This window comes from Opisthorchis viverrini, assembly GCF_000715545.1.
Source record: "Opisthorchis viverrini unplaced genomic scaffold opera_v5_85, whole genome shotgun sequence".
NCBI lineage: Eukaryota > Metazoa > Platyhelminthes > Trematoda > Opisthorchiida > Opisthorchiidae > Opisthorchis > Opisthorchis viverrini.
In genome coordinates this window covers 526196-549149 of record NW_008751740.1, presented here as the reverse complement: position 1 = coordinate 549149, position 22954 = coordinate 526196, and the positions used below count along the sequence as shown (strand labels likewise).

Genomic DNA, 22954 nt, shown 5'->3' with positions numbered 1-22954 from the left:
TTGATACCAGAGTTCGCACACGAGACGCGCGAATAAACGCTGCGAGCGCGAGCGAAGTTAGAAGAGAGATTCGAAGTACGTGACCACGGTTGTATTCTGTGAAATTGTACAAGTGCGGTTTTTGTANTTTCGTATTCAAACAAAAAACGATTACTCAATTGATGAAATACGTAGTGTTATAATGATAGCAAGATGAGGGTACAAAACTCTACAAGGGATATCGCGCAGTCTACGCCGGTTTAGGGACGTAGGCATCAGACGCCTCATCAAATCTGCTTCAAAGCTGCTGAAATTGAACAGTTGATCGTACTGAACCTCTGAACTACCTGCCAACTCTTCACATCCACTGAAGCGGCCAGGCAGCATTAATCAAACTTTAGGGGTTATCATAAAGCACTTGGCCTATGTATCCGCTTGAAAACAACGGATTTGACGCATTTCAAAACTGACAGTGTTTTAATCCATCAATTGTGATTACCGCTGTGAGTGACAGTTACAAATTGACTTATCATCTATTGCGATTGGCAGTTTGTAAGTTATATGGATCTAAAAGCGGTGTTTCCTTTAATAACTCTTTGCAAGCGCCACTTCAGTTTTCTAATGAACCCAAGTGCTGTACTTAGCTGAGGACTTCACTCCCAAGGTAATAATATGAGGTCGTGTAAACGGATGCTTCAATTCCGCCCTGGAAAAAAACACTAATGAGGTGGTATGATAGTGTGTGTCCATATATATTGTGGACACACTCAATCATTTAATATGGTGATTTATTTGAAGTGGCAATAAGTTTGCGATTAACCACAAAGAGAGCTGAGTCCATCACTTGATAGTCGCTTTATTTCACCTCATTCTTCACACTCTTTGCTGATAGCTTCCAGATATTGAGAATGATATAAAGCTCACAAAAGCATCGAGGGTTACATGCCCACTACAAGTCATTTATGAACTGGATTTCGGCCTCAGAAAAGCGAACAACCTAATACCCATTGTTGACGTAAATAGCCTAAGAAGCTCAACGCCATGGGAGTAAGCTTTGTGAGCTGCAGTCCAAGTAGATATGAGCGTGATGTGGAGCATAGGAGAAGCAGATAAAACTGTTGGTATTCAGCTGGCAATACCTTAGCGTTGCTGTGAAGCATGTAGCTAACGAGCTTTGGTTTGGTATGGTGCACAGCAAAACAGTTTCAACCTTGCTCTATAAGATAATATTCCACTGCTTTTATTGTATTTGCCATGTGAATTACTGAAAAGGCAAATCGACGAAACAGGACAGGCGTTTTGAACGATTACCGGCTAAAATGCAAGCGGCCTATACAGTTTGTGTGTGGTTCGGAAACCACAAAAGCTGGAGCGAATATTTGCTGATGAAGTCTGTACTTGGTACAATATTCTGATAAAACAGGGCAAAAAATGACTTCATAATACGGTGGATAGATCAACAGACTGAGCGGTGTAAGCCGCGCTATAAACATTATTTAGTTATTAGTCTACTGATTGGCGTCAGATTGAAAGAAGCTTTTGCCCCATGGCAATCAAATGGAACAACATTCCAATTAGTTTAGCCTGGATGCTTTATTGCGTATCAACTTTAAGTTGAGGAAATAACTAACATGATGACGTCTAGAGGCTGCCGATTATTGTAGATCCCCGAATTTCAGTCCTTCTGTAGACCAAAAAACTTCATCAAGATTACTGTCGACGTTTATCTGACTAGTTCTGGAATTTTTATCACCAACACAACTGAAGTCTTCAAATAGCACGACTGTTGGAATAAAACGTGTTAAAACACCAAAACAGATATTATTTCGGGAGTAAGAAATTTTGGCTACATTTATTACGCTCTTAATCTGACCTGTTTATCTTGAAATATGGTCGCAAATACATGGATATAATCTTTTGGTACTAGGTCTTACGAGTGCAAACGTTGCTGCGTGCGCTACAGCTTTTTCGTCAGTCGTAGCAAAAACCGCTTGAAAACGTTATTGCAAGCTCAAAAATTCCAGGTTGGGAAAGTTAACAAGGGTATTTGTTGGTTATTCCCGGGAGAAAAATTTGCAGAATAGTTTATTTGAAAGTGTTGACAAAGCATAAACATTCACGGATACCCGACACGCATTTTAGAGGTACCAACCAGACCTGAAAGTGTAAACCAAAACTATGTGCGTTCTACTATAGTTGCCTTTTTTAACATCGCCAACTAGTCACCGTTGCGTCTAGTATCAATGCAGAATGGGACTGAGACAGTGTCTTCTCTCATCAACGTTAGTCTAAACCCAAACACCGTAGAAAACCAGCAACGGGATGTTATACAGTAGTGCCATGGTCCAATTTAGAGTAACGAGATTTCAGAATTGATGCACAATGTATGAAAAGTCTTGGTTTGAAACCACTGACACAACCGATGAAGGATGTTAGCGCGAGTGAATATGTAAAAAAGTTTGGAGGACATTTAAGTGATATTTTATGCTCAGACGCAATGTAAAAACAACGTGGGCGACGCCGCACAGCTGCTGCTCTAGAAAGCCCTTGAAAAAGCAGCCAACAAAGAGGTGCAAGTAGCTGAAGGAAAAGTTCTATGCAGAACAAATTTATGTATATATGACAATAACAAAACACAAACAACATGAGTACCAGCAGGGCCCATTTAATATGTTAGTGCTGTTGCTGCGGGTCTATTATTGAAGACATCATTTGTTATGGTGCTACTTGAAATGCTGGGCTAAATTTACTGTGGGTCCTTACCGCAGTAGTTGGAAGTCTTAGTGTACCTAGTAAGATATATGTAAACCCTTGATACCGGAGTAACAGAACGCGAGATTTTAAAACGTTTGTGTACGCAGCTTGGGCACAAGTAACCACTTTTTCCATGACCGAAACTAATCCACGCCTCAAAAAGGTAATAGAGCTTTGCGCAACAATCTTCCACCAGAAAAAACGCTTGAGTATATGAGGCTCAAAAAGTACAAATCAACTTTCCAACGAGACTTGAAATGTGTAATACGGGTGTACAATGTTGATTTGTTTGCTGGCCTCTTTGAGGCGATTGTGTCAATCATTTTTTTTAAAGCAAAACGATGAGTACTGGAATGGGTTTGCTAATCATGCATTGCCGATTTAAACGCAAAAATGGTGGATTGAGAAAGTATTTCGAGCTGAGCTAAGGTGCGTTTTAGTATAACTGGCTGAAAATAGCACAGACAGTTTTTGGAACTTTTATCTTGTTACCACATCAAGTGCATCGATTAATTTAATCAAAGGTTCGCCCGCCACAGTCTTCATTTAGGCTTGAACTCAGGAGGACTGTCACGATCCGTAAACTCCTCAGTGGATACATCAATTAACCTCAGTTTCCTGCTGGACCCGTGTTGAGTGGATGAATAACTCCTCATTCAATATGAATGAATGACTTGGACCTGACTGTGAGTTGCTTTTTGTGCAAAATTTAGCTCTGGGGATGCATACATAACACCCCCAGGTTGATCTAGAACAAAATGTTGTACAATGCTCGTGATCCATGCAAGTGACCAATGGATCGAATAACTGATCCCACAGTTTTTCTCCTGTTCCGATTTCTGGCTCTTATAGATCACACTAGGTTTACGCCTGCGACACTCGGGTATCACGGGAAGTCACAAGTACTCGGTCACTACAACCAGTGATGTTTGTGCAGATATGTACATCTTACCGTCAGAAATATGACAGCTTGAGGAGAACGCAAATAGAATGCAGCATAATGTTACATATTTTGACGAAAGCAGGATAAATCACGAAAAATGTTAGAGAAAATACACCCGATAGGTTACAGGGCGGTAGTTTTTATTCTGGACCAACGAGTCTGTAAAGTTCAATTAATCTCTTGATATTTACATTATGGTCTTACTTAATGCGTTCAAAAACCGAAACGAAGACAAAATATGCGGTGACTGTGATTTAGAACCAACACTCACTGATGGAACGGATGCATAAAGTTTGCACAAATAAATACTTAATCAAATGTGGAAGGCATTTCAAGGACGGGTAAAATACCGGTACAGAATACAAGCAGTTTGTGAGTTGCTGTACACAGACGAAACAGTCAGGCCATGTTACAAACGCAGACATAACATCAAAGATGTCCATCATTTGATCAGCTCAGTAAGCGGTAACCAAGGAGAGCCTAACTTGCATTGTTTTTGCAACGCAGTTTCAGAAGCTGTATACACGTAGTAGTTGTGATGACTGCAAAGACACTGGCCTCTTGGATGTTTGAGTAAAACTTACACATAGTGACCAAAATGTCATTCTGACTGTCTAACTTCACCGTCATTTAGATCCCCATAGAATCTCAACAGACCTAATATCCGTGCGCCAAGTACACACATTTGGTCCTGAAGCAGGTTACCGATTTAGTATATTACGATCAATAAGACAACCTTTACAGGGGGTCAGTTGTCATGTACCAATCAGAACGGCTGAATTATCATAGCACCTCAACATCTTATTAACTTATAGCAGTTTTTTCTAAATATCGGGACTAGGAGTGACAGAATCCAAAGCAGTGCACCGCATTGTTTTTGTAAGGTTTAAAACAGGGACAGAAAATGCTGACGGAAGACCACAAAGTCACTGTATAACGTTTGAAGCAGATTCAAACGCGGTCTATGAATACATACAGGCAGTTCATTAAAAGAAAAAGCACCAGTATCCGAGTGGCACAATAGTAGCCCCCAGACTGCAAACTATCTGTCGTATGTGGCAATAAGTTTAAGGTAAGGACGGATACATCTAGTGTATTAAAGAAGAATTTCGTGTTTTATGGGCTCTGTACTTGCAGAAGCCATAACCGGATCGTTATTTTACTTTTTCGAACCTGTCGTAGAGCACGCACCGGTAATTTTTACTGCATATACTGAAGAGATCTCATTATAAGGGACAGGGTCATGGATGATCTACAGCAACTGCAAAGCCACTTGAATATCCTAGCTGCATTGGATGCTTTTTGACGCTTAACTTGCTCCTCCTCGAAGGTCACCCGGAATCGATCCTTCTGTGTGTGTCTGCAAAAGAATAGAATGTTCTGTTGGTGGCTTAGCTCTATATTTCATCTGGAATAAGATAATTACGCGGGGTTCAAGTGCAAACCTAAAAATTGTAGGCAATTTGGTCTGGTCGCGATTGCTGGGACTTTTGAGTTCTTGCCTTATGAGCGTGCATATGCTTAGGTAAAAGAAGGGACCCTTTATTCTTGCCAACTACCTCCTGGTCTGTCGTTGGTGCATCGTCATCATTATCACCGTCATCATCATCATAGACAGCAACATCACTGTTGGCACTGATGCTTCACTGTTGTACAACCATAAGTTTCGCCTAGTTAGATATACATATATATATATGTAGTATTAAAAGCCCTTGGGTGAAAAGAAGAGAACATGGCCGACATAAACTTCAAGTCCCGGGTCATTCTGAATCCGAATGTAGGTGTTTCGTACTTGAATGGCTCATCACGGTTTTCCATACTCGGAATTTTGTAAACGCCTTTAAAGAGAGAAGAGGAAATTCAGTTTTCTTTAGCTATCAGCAAGGCCATATGCGGTGCTGCTGAAAGCACACGTACTGGTCATCATTGAACGGGTTATTTGCACAATTTGTTTTCTCAAAAATCTTTCCACAGTTTCGCACCACTTGAGTCACTTAGCCAATGCGTTTGTGGTTGATATGTGGCTGATGTAGGAGTTTTGAGGTTTACAACACTGTATTGTTCGTATGTGGCGCCTTGGTTGCCCAACATCCATTACTCAAAGGCTTAACCACAAGTTTATGCAAAATATCATGGAATTGTCACTACATTATAGTATGCACACACTGAGACATTTCAGGACAGGGTTTTTAGTGAATCCCAGGAAGTCACTCACGTGGCCAGTGTCTGTGTTTTCTGCTGAATCAATGAAAGTGAAGATATGGGAGTTTCCCTCACTCACTCAAACAAACAATCACAAGACTAACTGACTCATGCCATCCTGTTGCGTCGTGAATAACTACAATTGGGTTATTTAAATCAGTTAGGTGGCTTTAGACAATAATGTGACCCTGGAAATAGAGGAAACCGTTCAACAAGAGGAATCTACCGTTGGTAGTGAGACGCGAGTGAGTTGGTACAGCGGGTGTAGTGCGTTATACTTGTAAGCCGAAATTTTGAGACAGTATGCCGCAGAACGTAGACTCACTATCTTGGACGATAAGTCGGGCTTTCACCACGCCCAAAACTAAACTAAAACAACCTTGGTATTAGATAAAACGTTTTTTGATCAGGATTTGATCCGGAACTTATCTGGACAGGTATTATGCAGCTGGGGCTCTTCTGCTGTACGCTGAAGGACGCGTAAAAACGGCTTCCTGTTTTGCCAACGACAAGCACCCTAAAAATCAGAATAGTATGCATGCTACTTGTGATTTGCACCTACCCATTGTTAGCACAGATGTGTGGAAGATCATGGCTCACACTCTCACTTGTCGACTTGGAGCACCGATGTCACTTCGATTACTGACGAAGCGTTCGCAACAGACTTGTCAGGCCCAGTGAACACTGAAACCGTTCGATTTACTACCTGAGCTGTCAACCTCTTGCGGTATGTCGTGACAAGTTAATACAAAAGCATTTTTGTATCCAACGATGGGATGTGGAGCTCCACTTTAAAAATAACTTCTCTAATTTCCAGTATACTGTAGAAAAAACTGACTGTCAGGCAAAGACCGGTGCTAAAATGTGTAGTGAGGGAAAATATACACAGATTTTACAGTTTCACATTGGATCTGACAGTTTTCATTAGTAGCAGAGCTCCTGGAATTCCGCGACCTTTTCGTGTGTGCTAGATTACGAACAATGCAGGTCAACCCGTTGAACCTGAGGTTTGTCGCAATACCATTTTCTGTACTGAGTCTCGCCCAACCGAGCTTAATTAGCTTGCTTAGTGTAAGTTCCCGGCGTGGGGCGGGTAGTAACTCTGTATGGAGATCTACACTGCAGCTCAAGACCTCTTTAGGTTACCTAAAAGGTTCCTTTTCCGGGAAATACAAGCGTTGCTTCATTCATAATTCCGACGGAGATATTTTCAGTAAACCTGAGTTGTTCAGCTTACACTGCCAAATTCAACTGTCGCCAGGACGAAGGGCAGAGAAGATCCATTCAGTTTAAATTTTTAGCGATATCTGCCATTTTGACGGTATTTTAACCAAGCGCTCCGAGTAACCAAATATGGAAGGTGAGTCGAAGAACCCTCTGCATATTTTATGCCAGCTAGATTGCATACATATATGCAGTGACCATACGTGTGTGTGTGTGCGTGTGGTTGATCTTCCAGGTTTGTGTTATCTCACAAACTGCACAAGATATTCTGTTTCTATCCAATAATAATAAGTTACAGTGGTATTCAGTTGTAGTCTACATGACGCATCATTGTAAAGTACATCACTAGCCTCCTGTTCCAGATCTTTGCTGTGAAATCGACTTCGAGGTTAATTTGTAATCATATTCAAATAGTCCGTCTGGTATGGCTTGAATGTGGTTATCCAGTCACCTTTCAAAGTACAGCACTTCGAAATAAACCCGCAGGTTTCAAAGGACAGGCCCATGATCACCGCTCATTGGTATCACTTCATCCACTTGTTCTTTTCTTTATGTTCCAGCTTGACTGCCGAACTTTTGTGAGCGCACTCTATCCGGCGTGCATGTTTCAACAGTCGCAGACACACCATGTCCTGGGCAAATAGGAAAGGTGATGAGGAGTATGACTACCTCTTCAAAAGTATATATTTCCATGTGTGTCTTCGATAAATGCACTTTCACAGTCGTTCTAGTTGGAGATTCTGGCGTCGGAAAAAGTAATCTGCTGTCTCGGTTTGTTAAAAACGAATTTAACTTGGACAGCCGAAGTACCATTGGAGTGGAATTCGCTTCAAAGTGAGTAATTCTGTGTGTTGATTTCCACTCTCCATAGAACCGTCAAGTGTGAGGGCAAATGCATCAAGACACAAATATGGGATACGGCCGGGCAGGAACGGTATCGTGCGATAACTGCTGCGTAAGTTTATCTTCACATTGGTTCTCATCAGTGCAAACGATTGGTTTTCTAACCACTGAAAGTTTTAATTGGTACACATGGCTTCCGAGGAATCCGAAAGGTCAAATCACCTCTGCAGCCTCTCTGAAACAACCATTACTCGGATTATAGAAATTTGTCTAGCTTCATTGTGCAGGGTCACGAAAATTTTCGGTCGACTTGAGAAGTCAGATGGAGGAGGGAAAAATTTTGTACCAAACTGAAAAACGGACTCAGATTGAAATGGTCACTACTCTTCCCGGGATTTTTTGTCGATAGATTTGCGTGAAACTATACTACTTGGATTAAGTTCTGTACATACAGACAGACAAAGTTCTTCTGAGTAATCACAAGCACGTCTGAAAGACGTATCGATCTCATCCCGGTAAAAGTACATAAGTCTTCCAATGTCCATCAAGAAGTCGTCAACTTTCTTCATATTGTCCGGGGGTCATTGGTAAACCTTGGTCATTCTGCTGAACTCAGAGTAAAGCCTCCAATCAATCTTCAACCGACTGTCTAAACAGAATATTCTGGTAGTGTGTCGAGGTATTTCTGGCGTGAATAGGTTTACTGGCTGCTCAGCTGTTCTCCGTACCGAAAAAGGAGTTGCATTCCAGGCAGGCCTGGTAAACAGGTTGACGGACATCCAATCAACAACCAAGAAAGCATTTTTTCACCAGGTCACTGCATTTCAAAATGGTCTAAACCATTTTATCTACAGGTGTGACAAATCTCAGCGCAATAAATATGCATGCCAGGTTTTCAACGAACCACCCAAGCCAGCTAGATTCGTTGCTACAGCCGACGATTATCTGTGCCATTTTGTCTACGTTTGTGCGGATAGTGACACTTGGTACAGAGAAATCAGGTGTCTTTTTCTAAAGGTTTAAAATTTGCTCAACCACCGGAGTCAGTTTCACGGATATGAACGTCTCGTTTCTACCGTTACCACTGGAAATCAGAGAAATTTGAGCATACTTGTAGGAATAGTAAATAGTGTACACGTGTGTTTGGCGTTTCGATTCCCCACTTTGTGCACGCACTAGGAGCAATATAGGATTCACGAGTCCCGTGTCTATTAAAAAAACGGGATTTTAGTGTGGTATCTTAGGAATGTGACTAAATATAAATAAAATGTGACTAAATATGAAGGATGTTGCCAAGCTGATGGATGTTAGAACTGGTCACTTTTTGTGACGCAGTGTGAGGGTGCAAGAAAACGTGGGTCTCTGAGAGCACGTGAAGATACGAACAGAACGGATTAATTACAAAATAAGACCGAAACCGGTCGTGGGCTATCGAAGAGTTTTCAGCGACCTCGTGAGTAGTTTCCTTCATGTAAACATTCTGCCAAGGAGATTTTGTCGCGTAAATGAAGCCAAGCTACGTTGAGAAAAAAAACAGGCAAGCACTGTTCTGCTGTTGCATCCTCATTAGGAAACACCGGCTCCATCATCAAAATCATCTAACGAGACGCCCTTGACCTCCCGGCTATCAGTTTGAAAACTTAACCGTTTGATCACGAGAATCTGGTCAGCGGAAGGGCGAAACCGATCGTGGGCTGTCCAAGAGTTTTCAGCGACCTCATGAGTAGTTTCCTTAATGATAATATGTAAACCCGGTAGATCCGTTATTTTTGTGTCTTTCTGTAAAAAAGATCCGTAACCAAACTCGTCCTTCTAGAGTGGCTGATCTATCATCTGGAGATGGGGTGATAGTCTTCCAACTGAGTGAGAGAGAAAAAAGGCTGCCACTCCAAAAGAGGGTTTGCTGTGACCTTGAAATTGATGTTGACGCAGCAATAAAGTGCTTTAAAGTATTTTTACTAGGGTAGATGGTTTTAACGAAAGGATTCAATGACAGTTCGCCGCCGGAATTTAACAAAATATGAGCGGGAACTCACTTGATTCATCCCACTCGAGTAGTTCTACCCCAAGTCTGTTAGTCCATTATCTTAGAATGCCCACGTCGCACCCAGTGAAGCCTCAATGATTGGTGTGAAGTGCAGGACAGAAGCAACAAAACCAGTCTTCCTCGCAAGAGTGACCCACTTCGAAACTCCACATGGCAGTTCGCAACACTGCTTTCATATCAGTCAAGTTCTCTTATACCGCAAGGTGGAAATTTCGGACCAGTCTAATCGCCATAAAACAGTAGCTCCAATGACTCGTTGTAATGCTGAAAGAATACAGGTTATTTGTCTGTTCCCTCAGGGAAAGTGAAGCGATCCCGACGTCATGTGATTTCACGCTGAATAGACTGCATTCATTGTCGAACATCAACGATATCATCTACAATGTACTCCTCATAGGGTTACTGAAAATCCATCGACAGCCCACGGCCGGTTTTGTCCTTTTTGGGGCTCATCAGGTAGGCGCAGTCCCCGGGTTTCCGTCAACCTTACGTTCTACTTGAAACCAAACTGCACGAAAGTAGCGAATATACACTTATTCGCAAACTAATTTGGTTTTTCGAGAGTAGTACATTGCAAAGATAGACATATATCGCGCTATCTCGAATATCGTAGTGACTGAAACATGAGGCGGCCTGGTGCAGCACATTCAGTTGCCTGAAAACTTTACAAACGAGAGATTCAGCTAGGTTCCAGGTGAGTCTCTCGAAAACCCAAATTAGTTTGCAAATGAGTGTATATTCGCTAATCAACGATATCATTTCACTTGGTATCGCTGTGTGGATTTGACGCAGCATCGTGAGAAAAGTAGCTTTTTCTGACTATTTGTGATTCCAGCGAACAGAACAGACTGGCCCCTCTTTTCGTCTATAAGCCTGCTCAAGATAAAGTCTGGACTTACGAATATCAAAATATATCGATCGCTTCGAATCCGTTCTAGTTGAATATTCTAATTAGGAATAAGTCCTGCGATCACGTGACCGTTTGCGCATTGGACTTCATCAGTAGGTCACTCGCTGTGTTGAAGTCAGCTGGAGGTAGCGTGTACCGCACAGTCATTTACATTCTGGGATCGCGATACGCAGCTGCGTTATGTGGTAAACTACCGGCTTGTCTACAAGTGAAGAGTTACCAACACGATGTGACGTGTGAACATTCGTGACAGGATACCTCCAAGTTATCGCCAATTTCAGGGCTTTTTGGATTTGTCCTAAATCTTTTTCATCAAAAGAATAGAAAATTTATGAGCTTATTCCCCTGAGAGAAACTGAGAGAATGCGATGTTTCGGCCACTCTATGATTGATAGCATAATGAGTGAGGATGACCGGGTACCCGCAAGAACAGTGGCCTTTTTCCAGAGGGGCTTATTTGGTGCTCAGTATGCTGTTTGAATCCAAAAACTTGGTCTGACCGGGAAGCGCAATCCGCGAGGTCCGTCTGACCCACCACTTGAAGACGTCACCTTAAACGTGACCTCTATCACATATTCTTGAAGAGGACTAGGAATATGCACCTCATTTGCAAACTAATTTGGTTTTCTGAGAGACTCACCTGGAACCCAGCTGAATCTCTCGTTTGTGATGTTCCAGTTGAGTCTCTCGAAAAACCAAATTAGTTTGCAAACGAGTGTATATTCGCTAATCTAGTCTAGTTGTCTCATTTGTCCTCCCTTTTGTTGACGCTCACTGATGCAACTTTCTCTCAGTGGCCTAAATATCCGTTTACAGGTATCACTGTCCTTCTCCAAATAGTTTCTAATGACAACAAAATTCCAGTAGATAGACGATATCAGCGCACCTTGGGGCTTTACGTTTCTCCTAAATTAGTCATGGATGACACAACGCAACAAGCACAAACTGAGAGAAATTCCACAAAAAAGTTCCGCAATCAACAAATGTTAGCAAATTTTTAGTCTCGTTTGTGACATTATAACAGAATGTCCCACATTTCAACGATCTCACGTAAAAAACGGGCGTTCAAAAGGAAATCGACGAACAGACTGAAGTTACACCTCCGCTATAAATTAAGCATGAAAGATTTAACGCGGGTTTTCGACCGTGTTGCACGGGAGAACATTCCGAAAAACTTTCGAGGATGCCTCTTTCGAGATGGACTTTGCGCAGAAACCGGTCATGAACTGTCGACGAATTTTCAGCATCAGTGCATCACGAAAGCTCGGAAGTAACTTTTGGTCTCATCTCGTAATATTCAGTTACAACATTCGGGCAACGCAAGAAAACATATTTATACAATCGGCTTAGTTCAGATCTGAAATGCAGTGCAACCGTATCGCTACCATCCAAACACGAACTGATCTTACTTGAGTGATGGTCATCCAAAATTCTGTTGAGACAGATTGCGAATACTGTACTGTGGAAAAATACCTGCGGGCTGTCATCATCATCATCATCACCATCGACAGCACGACATCAGGGTTCAACACTGGTGCTTCGCTGCCGTATAACCACGACTCATCTGAAAGCCTTACTGTGGAGAAAACAACACAAGGGCTGGGGAAGGGAACTTAACGATATTCTACCACAATCATTCTGAATTACCTACATCTCGAGACTTATTAGGGCAGTCGAAATAGAAACCGACAACAACAGCCCCACTAACAAGAATTAACAGCCATATTTTGCAACGTCTTTGAGTGTACAAACGAAGAGTTCGAGGACTCCTCAATCCTGGAAGGTTTTACCGCCCTCTGCTAGGTGAGAGGTTTATTGCCTCCTTACCTGCGTCACTACGAATTGGAAGTGAGCTAGATTTGTTGATACTTCGCATGCTTTTGGCATCTTTTCCTCAATTTTTTGCTGAAAATGGGCAGCTAAAAGTAATTAGTGATAAAAGACATAGTCATGGAAAAAGTAGCGGGATTTTTCCAGTTGTGTGAGGAATTTTCGCCTTTGAATATGGGTTTTCTTCTGCAAAATGGTCATCATTACGACAGGCGACAGCGTCAATGTGCCTCACAAATCAGCTGCACTTGTCATCGCCATCTTCCTGGGCGAGGATCCCGAGACGGGCCATATCAGTGGTTAGACACTGTCCAATCGCGCATGCATCCAAACTATTGCCTTCAATGCAGAGCTCCACTTCCCAATCCTCCCACTTACCAGTCCGCCTACAGTACTGTATTTACGCACCAATTTATCAGCTCCCGCCTCCAATGCGCAGCTACCTACCCGACCCCTTTCCCGAATCGGTTTCGGTGAACAAAACTGTGGCACCTACAATCACTGTACGACCAGTATGCGGTTCTTACAGCTGACAATAATGATGATGAAAAAACACAGTGAAGGAAAGTACCAACAAATGAAGTCACCTAAAGTTGCAAATCTGGACAGCGTCTGACAGCACCCTCAACAATAGAATATAATATATACGATAATAATATAATAATAATATAATAATATATAATGTATATCAGCCTTTGGGCGTTAGTTCATTTCTGTTTTCCAACTATGAACCATTCAGAAGTTAGTCTCGTTTAGGATTTAAAAATCTCCGTAGCCTCCGAGAGTAAGAGGAACTCGGGGGCTGTTAGGGAACCAGACATAAACGGGAATTTTTGTACAGTGATGCATCGACTGGTCCAGACATTGGTAAATGTGTTTTTGCTCATTATCTTATTTCCACCGCAAACTGAAAATGATATTTCATAGTAACGCACAACTCATAAGGTAGCCGAAAGCTTTCGAAGAGTATCGTAAACGAGAGATTCAGTTAGGTCTCCCAAGAAAGCCAGATCGATATTCAAATTAGTGTATTTCATTGAGAATAATGTCCTTGCTCAAAACGAAAACATTTAGGCGATTCAGCTGAAATTTGGTTTGTTTTTCTTCTGTTACAGTCCGCAGTCGACTTGATATGCCATAGCAAACTGAGCACGAGACGCTTCTCGTGGTGTATCCCATAGACTGCGCCCCGTCTCTGGCTTTAAACGTTGTGCTGCCCATTTCTCAACTCTTCCAAGCGTTTCTGTAGAAATCCATCGGGTTGAACAAGGCTCATCAATCTGACACATAAATCTCCACGTTTCTAGTAACTCGACAAAGCTCGCGGGTCCAAGCTAGAAGGCCGGGGTACAGCCATTTTCAGAGCCCCAGCAATTGACTGTGGAGCAAATCTTTTCTGTTTTCCCATGGTAACTGAGAAGAAAACTGTCAACTTCCTGACACTATGGATTACTCTAAGATGATACGCTGGTTGCTCTCACTACCCTTCTTTCATGAAGGACAAATGAAGGGTTGGAAAATTATATTCCTTAACAGTAAGCAAAAATTAAAGCCGTAATTTCGCAAAAGCTTGAATGGACCTTGCTGGAAGACGAAACCGTGAACGAGAGATTGTTGGGAGAGGTTGTGTAAACTAGCCTAACTGGACCCGTATGTTGTCATACGCACTCAGAGTTTGTCGACGGGCTCACTGTGGGGAGTATTCAAAGGTTGTTCGAACGCCATCGCTGCGTACGCCAAACCATCGTTTGCCGAAGAGAGTGCTGTTTTCCATGCCCAACTAAGAGTGGCGTAAACTTGTCAAAGGAGTATGAAGGATATCACGAAACGCTTAGGTGCTGTCGGTGCTACTCGCATTCCAGGATGGGACTGCGTGATCCTCACTGTGCCTGGTTGGAGATCCTACAAGATATGGCTGCTGTCGGTTTCTATCCAGATCGCCTGAGTGAATGTCTGGAGGTATAGGCACCTCGGAGTGATTGTGGTTAGCTAGCACTAAGTCCCTTCCCCGTCCACCTTTACTCTTTTCTCTACAATAAGGCTTTCAACTAAATCATGGTTGTACGGCAGTGAAACATCGATGTTGAATACTGATGTCATGCTGTCGATGATGATGATGATGATGATCGTTGCGTACTTCCGCGGTTTTCGAGGACGACCGATGGTGCCAGTCTAGAAACAGCGACTGTTGAAAACTGTACCGTTTGATTTTCTTGTGTATTCTTGACATGACGATGGTGGCCGTTAAAGACACGTCCGGAACTAGCTTTCCGTTGCTTACGCTCATCTGTACGGCGGATCGACTCGGCCCTCCACCTACGCACTTTTTGAAACATAATTACAATCGGAGACTGAGAAACGATCAAAGACAGCATCGACTCACGTACATATTAGGTGTGTGCCAATAGTGTACGTATGAAAATGACTGACAATCGAGTCATCATGTGCTTGGCATTATGTAATGATTGCACACTTCAGAAGCACAGCTAACATCGCTTCGCAAGAAAGCATACGATTTATTAGCACTTAGCTTGTCTACGCTCCGTAACGTGACGTCCACAGATGTAGCGAGTAACTGAAATCTAACAAGAAACTACCAGTGTGTCAAGCACACGCACAGTCGCTCATTCCAATTTTTACTTCATCACATGACCGGACCCTTCTCCTATGATCGATACCTCGTGTTTAAATTGTTACAAAACAAAGAGTACGCGGGACTTTGGGGTGTATACGCGCAGATGATGATTAACTTGCAGGTCTGTTGTCAAGAATCCCAATCCTGAGTTACGAATGTGAAGCGTATTCATATATATTCGTCTAATCTCGCATGTCAACACAGCCCTGTCGCAGAAGTTTATAGAAACTCGATGAGAAATTTCGCATGGCTGACTCATTCATCGGGTTCTGCAGTGCTGAAACACACGACTTGATCTTTAGGCCGTTTGGCTGATCACCAGTCAATGAAAATCAACCTCCGAAGCCTAGACGCAAAATCGCATTTATCAGAGGTACACAAATACTTTTTTACTAATAATAGTAATCACCATCATCATCGACAGCATGACATCAGTGTTCAACGCCGATGCTTCACTGCCGTACAACCATGATTTAGTTGAAAGCCTTATTGTAAAGAAAAGAGTAAATGTGGACGGGGAAGGGACTTAATGCTAGCCAACCACAATCATTCCGAGGTACCTATACCTCCAGACACTCACTCAAGCGATCTGGATAGAAACCGACAGCAAGAACGCCACTGACATCGGTTGGCAGCCATATCTTGTAGGATCTCCAACCAGGCACAGTGAGGATCACGCGGTCCCCATCCTGGAAGACGAGTAGCACCGACAGCACCCAAGCGTTTTGTGATCGCACACACACTCTCTCAACCGGTAGCAACATGATCTTGACCGGCGTTTGCAGCTAAACACTTTCCGGTTGAATCCTTCAGATTCCCAATGCTTTGGTCTGCTCGTAATCCCCGATTTCATAGTTTGTTTACGTGAGTAAACGGAGTGAACAGAATAAATATTTGATTAAGGACATTATAAACAAGAGATACAGCTGGGTTGTGGGTTAGTCAAAACCAAATTGATATGCAGATGAGTGTGTAAGTAGCATAAACAGAACTTTTATATACAGCTGACTGACCTTTATTACTCGTTTTATCCCCTATTATTACGAGATTTGATTTTTCTAAACTCCCCCAAGTGAAGTCAGAAAATAGTGCCGACATGCGGTCAGATGGCTTCGTAGTGCACAGGTTCCTATCAACTCTCCTCACCTATTTTCGTAAGCGGGGAAAACTTTGGTCCCAGTTCCACAAGAAATTTATGTATACCTGGTTACCATCTTAAAACAATGACTGGCTAGATGGTGGGCAATCGTTGATGTTGTATACGTCAACAAGGTAAATAGTCTAATAGTATTATCGGCCAAGATGGGAGCGGCTGGCAGTAAAGTAACAGCCAGCCAGTTGTCCAGCCTAGTGATAACCGTCCATGGACGGTGTCCAATTAAGTCCTACAGAAAGAGATTCCCCCTAAACTGATTTCATGCAGCAACCGGAAATCGATTGAGGCAACTCGCTTGTCCATTCAAAATGTCTTTCCTGTGGCTATGTACTCTGCTTCAGAAATAACCTACCAGTAACCAACGCAGTGGGGAGTCACTAAAGTAGGATGTTCTGACGATTTTAAAAGGGATTATTAGTTCTTTTCCTTTGTCGGTATCAGCCTCCTATTCTGGTTGTCATTCACACAGTCGTGTTCTTCCTGACGGTCTATTCGTTGTTTTTTAAGATCCCGCCATTGAAGCCAATGTATGCTGAAAGGCTGCTTCATGCGTATCGGAAATCATCAGCAGTGCGCATCTGACGAGACTCAGAGATTTCCTAACCTGCAAACTTCGGGCTAGGGGTTAAACACCTTGTCGTTGGACCATGAGTAGCTTATTAGCGGGATGAATCGCTCTAACGTATAGAGGATATAGCGGACGTCATCCCTCAAACACGAAAGCTGGATCACGTGGTTACGTCGACTTGCTCCTCGAGTGACTTCCCAGAAGGAAGTTTAACTCATCAGCTACACTGTGTTTTCACAGGAGACGATCGAATTCGTCGTTCATGGTATTCTTAAAGTGGATGTCCAGAACAAAGGCCATCTCTTGTTTCAGTTAATAAAGTATTCCATGCATAGAAGTATATCTTCTTAAGGAAGCTATTCACAATGTTGCTGAGTACTCTCTGAGAGCCCACGACTGTTTTCATCCCTCCCGGAAACTGTTCCTACCTGATGAGCCTCAAGGAGGGCGAAACCAGTAGTGAGCTGCTGAGGAGGTTCCAACAACCTTGTGAGTAATTTTCTTTATGAAAAGTTCAACTCATCTTGTGTAATCATTCTTCCTCTGAGCCGCTTATTTACTGGTAGTGAGGTAAGGAGATTTGATGATATTCAACAGGGATCTCCTCCTTCCAAGACTCGTCCATCACTAAGCGGTCATAACATTCCATGGTTTCCTGGGCGCTTTGAATGCGCCATCCACGTTTTCCGACAGATTCAGTCAGCCGTTTGGATCACCAAACCAGAGCAGCGCTGAGTTTTGTGGTCTACAAACTCAACCTTATTACGATGGAATTGTCTTCACTTTCAACCACACAGGACGAGAGCTTAGTTTCATTCACATCTGAATACTAACGTCTTCATTACCAACTTGTCTTACAGTTACTATCGTGGTGCTCTCGGTGCTTTGGTAGTTTACGATATTTCAAAAGCACAAACGTTTGAGAATGTGATGCAGTGGCTGCATGAGTTACGCGAACATGCGGATCCGGAGATCGTGGTGATGCTCGTGGGCAACAAATGTGACCTCAGGTTTCTTCGTAACGTGTCCGTAGACGATGCCAAAGAATTTGCCAGACGAGAGCGGTTGTTCTTCATCGAAACTTCGGCCCTCGATTCGACCAACGTTGATGAGGCTTTCGAGCAGATAATATATGGTAGGTTTGGGTCGTTTGTTTACATTTTTATTGGGGCGTTGAGTAAAGTAATGGGAGGCCAAAAATATTGTTTCTTTAAGTTTTGACAAACGAATACATATGTAGGTGAATTGCAACCAGGATAGATAACTACCAGTGGTGCGTCTGGCCCGAGAACTGCCCGAGGTACCACTGGCCACGTTACAGTCGCAGGAGAAGAGGGATGGTCCACCAGTGGAGAAACTGCAGACCAGAGTGGACCAACTTCGCAGTGAAGGCCTTCTTCCTTTCATTTGGTACCGTGACCAGGATAAGGATGAAGATCCCGTGACCACAACCCTCTGAGAATGGGGATGTTCGGACCTTCCTGGAGGACTTTGAGGAGGTTGCGGAGGCTGTTGGACTGGATACCGACCGGGGTGAGTTGGCGGCGCCGAAGACCCTCCTCAGGGGCCAGGCGAAGGCGGCCAGAAGAGGCCCTCGGAAGATTGACTGGGCTGCCGCGAAGGAAGTCCTTGCGGTGGAGTTCGACAGGCTGGCCGACCGCCAGGAGGCTATGAGGCGGTTCATGACAGCCAGGATGGTGCCTGGATCTGACCCGACCGTGTTCTTTGCCGGCCTGCAGCAGTCGTTGGATCGCGCTTGCCGGAACTGGACGGAGTGTTGCGCCACCAGTTGCTCTCCGTCCAGTTCGTCGAAGGTATGTAGCCGGCGCTTGATGCCTAATTGCGGCTGGCGGGAGCAACTGGCCAGTTGAGTGTGGAGGAGCTGGTGCGTCTGGCCCGGGAACTGCCCGAGGTACCACTGGCCACGTTGCAGTCGCAGGAGAACAGGGATGGTTCAATAGTGGACGAACTGCAGACCAGAGTGGACCAACTCCGAAGCGAAGGCCTTCTTTGTTTCACCAGTAATGGTAAAGTGCCGTTTAAAGTGCTATTGATAGGACACTAAAACGAGCCCTACATCTGTGATTTTGTCGATCTGTTCATGTTTTAGTTGGCGCGATAATTGAGATCACCCTGAGGTATCACTGAAGACTGTTACAAACGCGAGGGTCGGTAGAGCCTCCAGGCATCATCTCCATCGCTCATGTGTGTTCGGTCCCAATCATGTTTAACTTGGTGCTCACGCACAAGAAGAGACTGGTGAGCATTCACAAACTAAACAAGTTCATTAAGCGAAAGAAAACAGGGATGGATCACAACCATGGAAAGCAGCACTTAAACTTTTCCATCTTACTAACCATCCTTATCCAGATTACTCCAAAGCCTAATGTTTATAGACTACTGACATTTTGAAAGGCGCTATCTGATGTCTTCATTCCTTGCTACTTTTTCAAGTGTGTTAGTAAACTGTTCCGTGAAGGAGACACACATGAATGCGGTCTGAATAACCGACCACAGATTCGACTTGGAATTCGTCTATGCACACTCCTCTGAAGGTATTATATGGTCTTGTTTGGTTGGCGCTCTGTGCTCGTGGATTACGTTGTTTGAGGCCAATATCAAAGCGGGTTCGTCGTATCATCCATTTGACCTCCATTGACCCAAGTTACTGCGCCACCAGACAGCAATATATCCTTCAGGATCACATCCGAACTAGACACCAAGTTGATTAGGTATAAAACAAAATAAAAAGGTGCTTTAATGGCGGAAGAATCCGCTTGCTCTCCAATGTGAGCTAGTCTCTCCTCGGAGGGTCGAGATGGCCCAAATGTCTGCCCGGGCCGCGCCCCTCGCCGGCCTGCAGCAGTTGTTGGATCGCGCTTTGCCGACGCTGGACGGAGTGCTCGACACCAGTTGCTGTCGGATCAGTTCGTCGAAGGTGTGCAGCCCGCGCTTGGTGCCCAGTTGCGGTTGGCACGAGCAACTGGCCAGTTGAGTGTGGAGGAGCTGGTGCGTCTGGCCCGGGAACTGCCCGAGGTACCACTGGCCACGTTGCAGTCGCAGGAGAACAGGGATGGTTCAATAGTGGACGAACTGCAGACCAGAGTGGACCAACTCCGAAGCGAAGGCCTTCTTTGTTTCACCAGTAATGGTAAAGTGCCGTTTAAAGTGCTATTGATAGGACACTAAAACGAGCCCTACATCTGTGATTTTGTCGATCTGTTCATGTTTTAGTTGGCGCGATAATTGAGATCACCCTGAGGTATCACTGAAGACTATTACAAACGCGAGGGTCGGTAGAGCCTCCAGGCATCATCTCCATCGCTCATGTGTGTTCGGTCCCAATCATGTTTAACTTGGTGCTCACGCACAAGAAGAGACTGGTGAGCATTCACAAACTAAGTCTGACTGACAAGTTCATTAAGCGAAAGAAAACAGGGATGGATCACAACCATGGAAAGCAGCACTTAAACTTTTCCATCTTACTAACCATCCTTATCCAGATTACTCGAAAGCCTAATGTTTATAGACTACTGACATTTTGAAAGGCGCTATCTTGTTCATAAACTACTAGCATTTCGAAAAGCGCCATCTGATGTCGAATTTCATCTTCACCCCTTACTACTTTTTCAAGTATGTTAGTAAACTGTTCAGTGACGGAGAAACACATGAATGCGGTGTGAATAACCGACCGCAGATTCTACTTGGAATTTGTCTACGCACATTCCTCTGGAGGTATTACATGGTTTTGTTTGGTTGGCGCTCTGTGCTCGTGGATTACGTTGTTTGAGGCCAATATCAAAGCGGGTTCGTCATATGATCCATTTGACCTCCATTGACCCAAGTTACTGCGCCACCAGACAGCAATATATCCTTCAGGATCACATCCGAACTAGACACCAAGTTGATTAGGTATAAAACAAAATAAAAAGGTGCTTTAATGGCGGAAGAATCCGCTTGCTCTCCAATGTGAGCTAGTCTCTCCTCGGAGGGTCGAGATGGCCCAAATGGTTAGAGTGCGAATTTGCTGACCGGAAGGTCCGTTGTTCTAACCCGACCTCTGCCTCTCGACTTCCCCTGTCTAGGCTTGGGCGACCTGACAGTATCCCAGCCCTCGTGCAACCTTCGGGTGGCATGACAGTTAAGCACCGAAAGGGTGCTACAGCTGAACGATTCTTTCAGTCTCCTCGGAAGATGGTCACTGCTGCCTAAAAGTGCACTGATCAGGCGGAACGGCCCTAAAATCCTGGATACCTTCAAAGTGGCCTCTATACAAACTACTACCCTTGACCAAATGGGTATTCCATCAAACCGCCACTTTAAATGGATAGAAATGAAAAAATTTCGGTTAGAGGTGACAGGTTTCACCAGAAACCGAACTGAGAAATTTGGAACTCGGTAAGTTCAAAATTGGGGACACACGAAATTCCGCTATAGATGTGAGAAACTGGAACCTCTATTTTGTATCATATGAATACCTTAGGCTCGACAGAACGACCACTCATGCAGGCAAAAGAAACTTTTGGACGTAAAGCGAACCGCTCAAAGCGAGGTCAGTTCCAATCTAAACTCATTCTGAGTTCTGCTGTTATTGCCGATGTTCGCAAACTTCTTGAGTTATTTGATGAGCTTAATGATATCTACCAAGTTCATCTGAAACGTTGTGCCATTGGTTGTTGCTTATCGGGTATCAACCACTGCTGAAAGAGTTCCAAGGTCACGTGCCCAGCTGTTTAAACTTTTCAACAAGAGATACCCATCGTTCAACCCAAATGCTCCATCGAATATCAATTAACCGTAGCCACACCCTGACCAGATTAGGGGCTGTATTGTTGTGTTTGCAAGACATGACCTCCGAGGACAGAGAATGTGACCATCGATGCCCCAAAGGATTTGCTGGCGTCGGATGGTGTCATTGAATTCGTAACGAAGCGATAAGAAAACGGGTATTTGGTTGTACGACAGGTAACTCAGGTAACTCAGTCACGGCGCAAACTAAAACATCATTTAACAGGACTACCTGCTTCAGAAAGGCGCAGACTGAGGGCTAAACAAAGTATAACTTGGTAGAATGAAGTTAAAGGATTAGGAAGGGCTTAGGCGGGTAATGACGGTCTCCGGATTGGCTCCCTACTTGCGCTGGACTGAAGACTTGGCAAGAAATGGCCACTGGTCGATGTCAGCGACGTTCGTACCATCAGTTTCTCTCCAGACTTTCCAAATGAGTACTTAAAGGTGTGGATACCTCCACGAAAGCACCAGGTCTCTTCTATTCCCACCTCAAAGCTTTAAGTACAGTAAACAAGCGATTTGTCTGTACGGCATTCAAGCATCATTGTCAGCGCTGATGTCCATGTCTGTGAAAATGATTTTGCCTGGCTTGGTAAAGCGGAAAATGAGATAAATACATTCGTCTCTCGAATAATCAGTCAGTGCTGTCTGTCTTTTAAAACTTCGCATTCAATTCACACGGGACTAACATTCGATCGATGACAAATTCCAGTCACGTAACAATACTCTATCCAAAAAGCTGACGACTTTAATAAAATCCATCCTTCACGATAATCAAGAAAGAGGTCTAGTATGGATCGTATCGGTCCAGGAACTTGTTCTGTTTTCAAAGACGCACGAGGGCACTGTTTATGTGCTGTAGCTATGTTTTTGTTGTCGCCCGTTCAGACATTTTTATCCAGGTCCTTGTTCTCACAAGGTACATGATTTCATTCTCCTTAGACTTACCATCATCATCATCATCATCCGAATCATCATCATCCTCCTCCTCATCATCATCCGAATCATCATCATCATCATCATCAGCATCATCATCGTCATCATCATCATCCGAATCATCATCATCATCATC

The 22954-nt window shown here is 43.7% G+C and overlaps 1 protein-coding gene across 1 annotated transcript in view; it reads left to right on the top strand.

Moving 5' to 3' along the window:
* Positions 1 to 7729: 7729 nt before the first annotated feature.
* T265_04832 (hypothetical protein) overlaps positions 7730 to 22954 on the top strand; it is a gene marked incomplete at both ends in the record, with an annotated part of 20481 nt that continues 5256 nt past the window's right edge. The window contains 7 exons of the mRNA XM_009169678.1: positions 7730 to 7781; positions 7825 to 7936; positions 7974 to 8057; positions 17952 to 18230; positions 18656 to 18905; positions 18959 to 19118; positions 19955 to 20242. Of these exons, the coding sequence (XP_009167942.1) occupies positions 7730 to 7781; positions 7825 to 7936; positions 7974 to 8057; positions 17952 to 18230; positions 18656 to 18905; positions 18959 to 19118; positions 19955 to 20242 (1225 nt within the window). The remainder of the gene's footprint in view (positions 7782 to 7824; positions 7937 to 7973; positions 8058 to 17951; positions 18231 to 18655; positions 18906 to 18958; positions 19119 to 19954; positions 20243 to 22954) is intronic.